We start from the raw sequence: 8956 nt of genomic DNA on the forward strand, positions 1-8956 counted from the left end.
GTGATTTTGTTGATTATTAAAATTTAGGATTTACTATGATGAATTAACTTAAATTGTTTTCAAGTGAAAAAAGCCCACAAATACTCATAGGCCATTTGACCACTATCTTAGAAAAAAAGTTTGATTTACTATTTTAAATTATTACAAGCTATTTATGTGATGATAATAAAATAACAATTTAAAAATATATTTTTGAGAATTTTTTATTACTTATTAAATTTTAAGCGTTTTCTTGAATGTATGAGATTTTATTATAAATGTAACTTTTGTGGTATTAAATATATAGTTTGTATAAAATATTTCTTTAGTTGACTATTTGACGAAAAATTTATGTAAAAAGATGTAAAAGTATTTTTATATCTTGCCTTTAAATCATGTTTGAAATATATATTTATGAAAATATTAAAAAACATAAATTTTTAATCTTTTATAAAAGAAATATTATTTTTTGTGAAATTTTATGTTTTACTTATTTTATAACTAAAAGTATTGATTATGGAGGAGAACTACAGAGTTTTTTTTTAACGAGAAATATTAATTTTTGGAAAATTATAACTTTATTTTTTTTAAAACTAAAATATTAATTTTGGAAACATATCTCAAGAGAAATGAATTTTAGTATAGCTACTTGTAAAACATATCAAATTGGAGACTATTAATAGAATATTAAGTTATTAATTAGTGTGAATTTATTTAACAAGTAAACTATTAAACATAAAGTTTTAAATAAAGTTTAATGTGTAAAAAAATTTAGTGATGAACTTATAAGGGTATAAAGGTAAATTTAACATTATATGGTTAAGAATCTTATCCATAATCTATAAAAAGCGAGCAAGCATTCTTCACTGTTCACAATTGCTCTATGAACAATGATTTGCTTTGTCACCTGGCATGGCATGGTGTTGCTTGCCATTTCAATTTTCATGCACATGTTGCCGCCACTTAGAGTTACTTCCATCTGATTTTGCATGCCGCCACTTACAGTATATTAGCTCAAAAGTAAGGAGCACAATCTCATGGTAAATCGACTCATTTAATGTAGTTACTATTCACCTCTTCCATTTAGCTAGCTATAACGTGCATGTACTGTTCACCTCTTCCATTTAGCTTGATTAAGTCTCTTACATTGCATTAATCTCATATGTGTATTTATTCTATAGCTTCCTATCTGCTCTCAAGAAACTTCACACTTTTGATCTGTAAGGAAATAGGTTTGTTCTTTATCATTTATATGTTCTTACGCTGTTCACCTCTTCCATTTAGCTTAATTAAGTCTCTCACATTGCAATAAAAGGAATTTTAGGCGTTTGATCTGTAAGGAATTGGGTATGTTCTTTATCATTTATATGTTCTTTATCATTTATTTGTTCCCTCATCATGTCCTTTCTTGATTGCATGTTAATGATAAAATCAGCATTTGTATTTATTGCTCTTTTATTTCATTATATTCCTTTACTATGTTGTTGTTTTGATTTGCAAGGAATTGGGTATGTTGTTGTTTTGGTTGTCTTGAAAAAATCAGCATTTGTATTTATTGTGTTTTTTTCATTGAATGTTAATGATAAAATCATGGTCTCTTAGTGTATTAGGTGAATTGTTTTTTATATTAAGTCTCTTTATTTCATGTGGTGTGTTAGTTCTTTAGTCTGTGTTATAGTGTGTATTTGGTGAACTGTTGTTTACTATTTTGCATTTGGTTAACTGTTGTTTACTATTTTGTAATGTCATAGGTGTATTTATTCCATCACTTTTTATCTGCTCTTAGGGAATTACAGCCTTTTGAACTCCAACGACCTGAAAGGGACAAAGTATGGTGAAAACCATTACTGACTACAGGATCGATTATGTTGAATTAGAAGAACAAAATAAAAGGACAAAATTGAAGAATATGATTCTATGGTGCTGGAGATAATCTTGGAAACGGAAGCGATTAGATCTTCTAGATTAACATGTATTCCCTAAAGTGACGACCCATAATGTTATCACTCTTAATTCTCTCTGATAATGGGATGACAGGAGAAAAGAAAATATGTATAACCTAGGGATCATAACTGCTATATATATAATAACTTGTGACTGGAATTCGGCCCATCATAAAATCCAGTCATAAAACGAGTCTCTACACATTTAAGGCCCACAACCTATTGATATATTTAAGCCTAAACCCTTTAACTTTTATTAGATCACTTTAATAGGGCATAAAGACAGTTTCAATTAATTATAATGACACATAAATATTTACATATATAAGCCCAATGTTGGACTTTGTTCCAACACGACCTGGGTATGTTCTTTATCGTTTATTTCTTCCCTGATTATGTTTTTTTTTTGGTACTTGTTGTGCTTTCTTGATTACAAATTAATGATAAATTGAGTATTTTTATTTATTGATCTTTTTTTTCATGTTGTTTCTTTATTATGTTGTTGTTGTTATTGTTTTCAAAAAATCAGCATATGTATTTATTGTGTTTTCTTCATTTCATGTTAATGATTAAATCAGTATTTGTATTTATTAATCTTCATTGTGTTACTATTAGTGCATTTGGTGAATTGTTCTTTACTGTTTTGTGATAGCTGGTCTTTTAGTGCATTTGGTGAATTTTGCTTTATATTGCGTTTCTTTAGTTTGTGTGGTGTGTTAGCTTTTTAGTTTGTGTGCATTTGGTGAACTGTTGTTTCCTGTTTTATGATTGCTGATCTCTTAGTGCATTTGGTGATCTGGTCTTTACTGTTTTCGTTATTTTGATAAAGTCAGCATTTGTGTTTTTATATTTTCTTCATTTCATGTTAGTGACACTACTAGATAAAAGAGCATAGGCAACACCCTTTGGCAACGGTTTATTTTATAGCAACAGCTTTAGCAACGGGTACAATAAAACCGTTGCAATAGATAAGAAAAGGCAACGGGTTCAAGTAAACCGTTGCAAAAGATTAGAAAAGGCAACGGTTATCTTACACCCGTTGCAAGAACTTATGCATGTGGACCCTCCAATCCAAAAAAATAAAATGCGATTTTTAAAAAATAAAAAAAAAACAATAAAAAAATACAAAAGAAGAGTGCTGCTGGAGGCGGAAGAAAGAGAAAACCCAAAAACAAACCCTAAGCTACGCGTCTTGCCGTCTTCGACATCTTCCTTAATTCTTCCTCTTCGACATCTTCGTGACCTTCGTCTCCAGTCCAGTCCGTTCCTCGTTCCTCCGGCTCCTTCCTCCGGCTCCTTCCTCCGTTCCTCGTCCAGTCCGCCAGCCACTGACTGCAATTCAAGTTGACAAGTTGCTTCGTCTTCGACTTCGATAATCGATCCGCAAATCGCAATCCAGGCTCCAGCAAATCAGCAATCGACGCTTCCTCTTCCTCTTCAAGTTGCTTTAGACTTCAGTACACTTCGTCTTCTTTCTCAAGGTATTTTCTCTTTTTTTTTCTTCTTTTTTTGTAATCTACCACAATCTGTTTTTTTTTTTTTTTTTTTTTTTTTTTCAGATTTTGGGTTTTTTGTACCTTGTTTTTGATTGTTTGCAAGATAATTTACTGTATTGTTTCTTGTTTTTTCGTTTTCTTCCATGAATTTTGTCTTAGTGATGAGCAGTTTCTTTTTTTTTTCTTTTTTTTTTTCTAAATTTTGCAAGATAATTTCGTTTTCTTTTGGCTTATCTCATGGAATTGGAGCAAAATTAAACTTTTCCATGATGTAATTGTTCTTGCTTGATGTTGATGGAGTTGTGAGTTTGTAAGCTCTTTTTTTTGTCTCCAAACTCTGAAATTAGCTGGCTTGGTAGTTGGTTGTACTTGACTATGGGTTTAATTGAATAATTTGTTTGGTTCATTGGTTGCAAGTTGTTAAATGTTACTTGATAGTTCACCTTGATGGTTTATTGAATAATTAGATTGAACCGTGCAGTTGAGCTTCTTCCTTCATTTGCTGGGGCTGCTTCTTCTTCTCCTAATAATAGTTTGGAGTGGAAAGGTGCTTGCTTTTTAATAATTCTGCTTGGCTTGAGTTTAATAATGAAAGTGGTACTCAATTTGGTGGTGGTAACCTGCATATAAGCTGTTTGAAGTTGTTTGCTTCTTTAGGTCATTATTCTCAGATTCTTTACTAATTTATCAAGTTTGTTTTCATCGTTTGAGTTGTCTTTGTTCTTGTGTAATGATATTTTTGAATTTTTCTTGCAACATAGATTATGTGTACTTAGATTAATTTTTGATTAGTTAAAGGGCGTATACAACTGTCTGGGAATGACATTTATCTCTTGAGTTTGTTGGTTGAATTATAATGATTTTGGGAATGCATGTGAATGTTCATTTAGGGGCATAGCTATCAGTGGGTGAAGACTGGCTACAAACCCCCCTAAAAAATAGTGAAAATTTAGTATACATGATTATGTGACCAACGAATTATATGAACTCTACTTTTAAATCACAGAAGTTGTGGGTTTCACAGTCAACATTACAGAATCGCTCAAATAACATCTTTCTAACCCTCAACTAAATTTTAATTTGTAATGTTGATGTGAAAATTTCCGGTGTTCTTCTCACCTGAAGTCCTGTTTTTTCTAGCCATTCAATTCCAATGAACAGTCCTATTGTATTGCTAAAATTTTGTCTCATGGTATGCAGCCCAAGTGAGTAACAATGGTTAGGATTAGTGTGCTGAATGATGCTCTCAAGACAATGTACAATGCTGAGAAGCGAGGGAAGCGCCAAGTTCTGATTAGGCCCTCATCCAAAGTCATCATCAAGTTTCTACTTGTCATGCAAAAGCATGGTATGGGTCTTTGCCAAACTTGTTTGATCTACTCTTGAGTGCCTGCTTAAATGGACAAGCTCATGGTGATGGTTATGTTGCTAACTACTATTTTGTTTATATTTCAGGTTACATCGGTGAGTTCGAGTATGTTGATGACCATCGTTCTGGAAAGACCTTCGATGGGTGCCGGAGTTTGAGGTTCGTCGGGATTAGAAGATGGAAGTGAAGAGTTTCCGACATCTATGTTTTGGATGAATGATGATGAAAAGAAATCATTTTGCCAAACCATAAAAAATGATGATGAAATTGAGCCGTAAAAGAACATATTTATAATTTTGTGTCGCTTTTGGAAATATTTTGTGAACTTGTTTGTTCGATACTTTTTAGACGTAATGATGTATAGGTGAATATTTGGTTGCACTAGTTTATGGAAGAATTGATCCTTAGTTTTTGATATAACAAGTTAATCGTGTAAATTTCTTAACTATAATATTTGTAATCAAATTTCTAATTACATCTTATGCTATCAATTATTAAAATTATCATTTGCTTAGCTTTTTCATTAAAGACTTTTTACAACGGTATTGTGCGACCAAGAGAAACTGTTGCCAAAAGATTGTATCTTTGGCAACAGTCAACTGCTACCGTTGCAAAAGATGCAAGAAGCCGTTGCAAAAGACTTTTGGCAACGGCAGCAAATACGACGGTTTGTAACCGTCGCAAAAAGGTTTTAGCAACGCTTTTTAGCCCTACAGCAACGGTCCTTAACCGTTGCAACAAGTCTTTTATCTAGTAGTGTGATAAAATCAGCATTTGTATCCATTGCTCTTTTGTTGTATGCATGGTCAGTTATGTGTTGGTTTGTGCATATACAATAGTATTTATGTGATTTGTTGGGTTGGCATTGTACACATGTATTTATTTTCATTATGTGTTAGTCATGACATATAAATAACTTGCCGGACAAATTCTGTAGCTTAGATTACATCTACCTACTTATATGCACATAGAGATACTTGTTTTTTTATTGACCTTAGTGTATAAACTACATCTTTTGGTCTGTGTAAGGCATCCCCTTTGGTATCCACTTATTTAAGGATGACGTTAAGGTTTTTGTTGTGTTAGAATATACATTAAAAGCGCCACCTATGTTTTTGAGTGGCAGGACACGATTTGCTTTGAGGAAATCAGCGCCACTACTTGTAAAATTCTTTTAAAAGATGTTTCTAAGCTTTTCGGTTTCTTTGATCCACTTTATGGAACTCTTAATGGTAATCCAACTGTTATTTGTCTTATTATGCTATCAAGCCAAGGGCCAGCGACGTATTTTAAGGTCAGCAGGGTTTCTACGAATCTCATTGACTCTGAGGAATCGGCAGCTACGCAATTGTCTTATTTGATCCATCTTTGCCTACTTCATCATCTGCACTAATTCCACCAACAGCAACTCCAACAAGACATGATGTGCAGACGCGTCACCGTTTAAAATTTGATCAAATGGAATGTAACAATAAACCAGATGACTCCAAAACCTGAAGTAGTATTTGAATTGCTTTTGGACTGTTTTTTTTATAAACTTTTGGAAGCTTTTCATTGTGGCAATGCAACTTTTGTATCATTACCACTTTGCATATCGGCAATCTTATGAACGCTATATTAATATGCATCTATTATGCTATACATTTATTATGCATGAAACAAAACATTGTGCAAACAACTTTCAGCTAATTGTTTAAATTTTACCAGTATCTTTCGATATGTTTGAGATAATATGTGGCTTTTCAACCTTAATAGACTTCCTAATGTTACTTACTGAACATTAAGTGAACAACAATAATGAACACCCAAATCTGCTATAGAATTTCATTTAAATATTCTAAGTATTACATAACTTAGTTACTAGCATTGTAAGTTCAGTCGTTTTAAGCGATAAGTGTCGAAAAATGTTGATTAACACGAAGCAAATCATGGAAACAAAATGGTTATCAGTTGTTAACCTAAACAGCAATACAAAGAACGCTGCAACAACGAATGTAATACAAATAACTATAACCCACAAAATATTCTTCAGTAAAGACAAAGAAAAATGAAAGATAACAACTACCCACAGAAAGAATTAAAAAAAAATCCATAAACAACTTCTTCTATAAAAGACAGGACCTTGAAATCCACTGTTATAGAGCAAAAATGTTAAGCACATTGTAAACCAATCCAAATAAACTATGGAGAATAATGTCGACCTATAACACAACACATTTACAACTTCATTATTCAAGATTCACAACTTCATTATAATTTCGGTTAGTTGAATAGTATAACAACTGAACAGACTCAATCGAACAGTCACCCTTATAAACACCGTCATTATCATTTGAGTTATAAAACGGTTCATGATTCCACATTTCCATAACCGAGAAAGCTTTTTCACAGAGGAAATGGAACAAAGGAAGAAAATGAAGAAACTTAAAACGTTGGGATTGCCTATGTTGTAAAGAGATATGACTGTACTTATAAAAAACACAAAAACTGGTAAAACTATTTACATATGCACCACTTTAAAATGTTTTTTGAAATCTTCTTTAAAAGGAAGTATTTCCACTTTGGATTACGGCATGTCAATTAAATTAAGTTATTCCGTCTTTTAAAATTCAATTTTTGATATAAGAGAAATATATTAAAGCTACGTCTATTTTTAATTCACATTTCTAAAATCAGTTTATCTTGTATAATAGCGTGTCATTAGCCCATTTCTTTAATTGATTACTTTACGATCGTAACTGATCACTTTAAGATTATAAGTAATTACTTTAAAACTATAAAAATTCATTATTTAAAAAATTATAAATGATTAAATTAACATTCAGCTGATCTTCGACAAGACGGCCTCATAATGAGACCGTCAATTTAGACCGGTCCAATTCGCGGGTATAACAATCTGGGCATTTTAGGATTAATACTGATCATAACTTATCGTTTTACGATTATAAATAATAAATAATTACTCTAAAACTTTAAAAAATGATCATTTTAAAATTCTAATCGATCAATTCAACATTATTATTGATCATTTTAAAACAAAATGTATATATTTGACCAGCCTAATAAAAATGATTTTACCATAGACCATCTCATTTAAGAATTAATGTTCTAAAATATCCTAATGCAAAATTTAAAAATCAGATTTTATAAGAAACATGAATCCTTAGTATTACTTGAGTTGTAAAATGAAATGATTATAGTTATAGAAAACATAAGAGATTTTGATAAGGCAAGATGAGTTTTAAATTTTTGCATGATAAATAGTGTTCAACTATTACTCCAAAACATGAACGTGATCAAGATTATAATTATATTAAGATCATAAGTAATCATTCTAACCTTATAAGTAGTTATTTTAAGACAGAATGTGTATATTGAGCCACCCCAATGGAGATAATCTTACCGTGAGACCGTCTTAGCATTACTTGAATTGTAAAATGAAATGATTAAACTTATAGAAAACATAAGACATTGATAAGACAAGTATGAGCTTAAACATTGTGCTGAAAAATTATTCCAAAACAAAATGATGATTGAAATTATAATATTTACCTATTACCTAAATTTATTAATGTTTTTCCGTTTAAAATATCCATTTTTTAGAATCAAATTAAATTTAAATTACTGACATACAATTTTTTATTTCATATATTTAATCATTGCCAAATTATCAATTATTTGAGCCCAGGAAACTATATCTGCAGATTTTAAAACTAAGACATTTATTAATCTACATTTTGAAAAATAATAATGATGATCAAAATTATAATGTTTAACTATTACCTCAATTGATGGATCATTAGCTGATTAATGAGTATTTATTAATGTTTCATATACCCCATCAACAGTTTAATTTTAGTGGTATTTATATTTACATGTCAAATATTTTTAAACTTATCGTATTCTTAAAATCTTATAGATTGTGTTCAAAATTTATGTGTTCAATTAATCGTACTTCACTTTGTATGATTATAATATTTTTATAGAAAATATCAATGTCTAATAGTAGAGAATTTAGAAAACGAGAATTGAAACATACAAATGGAATAAAAAAAAACACTGCATTATATAAAAAACTAAATTAATAATGCTTGACTACAAATTGTTAGAAACAATGCATTGAAATTATTCTATTTTTAGAGAAGACTCTATGAAATTCTTGGAGCAAG

General features: G+C 30.6%; 1 protein-coding gene across 1 annotated transcript; it reads left to right on the plus strand.

Moving 5' to 3' along the window:
• The first annotated feature begins 3055 nt into the window (after positions 1-3055).
• LOC130825355 (40S ribosomal protein S15a-1-like) lies at positions 3056-5285 on the plus strand. Its single transcript, XM_057690523.1, has 3 exons — positions 3056-3403; positions 4619-4766; positions 4874-5285. Exons 2-3 carry the CDS (start codon positions 4634-4636, stop codon positions 4972-4974), a joined length of 234 nt encoding a protein of 77 aa, XP_057546506.1. The 5' UTR covers positions 3056-3403; positions 4619-4633; the 3' UTR covers positions 4975-5285.
• Positions 5286-8956: the final 3671 nt, after the last annotated feature.

Source organism: Amaranthus tricolor, chromosome 10 (assembly GCF_026212465.1).
Source record: "Amaranthus tricolor cultivar Red isolate AtriRed21 chromosome 10, ASM2621246v1, whole genome shotgun sequence".
NCBI lineage: Eukaryota > Viridiplantae > Streptophyta > Magnoliopsida > Caryophyllales > Amaranthaceae > Amaranthus > Amaranthus tricolor.

Excerpts from the sequence above, each read along its gene's own strand:
- LOC130825355 (XM_057690523.1), top strand. The coding sequence starts at position 4,634 with ATGGTTAGGATTAGTGTGCTGAATGATGCTCTCAAGACAATGTACAAT. Across the intron at positions 4,767-4,873 it reads ACTTGTCATGCAAAAGCATG|GTTACATCGGTGAGTTCGAG; the intron begins GTATGGGTCTTT and ends TTTATATTTCAG.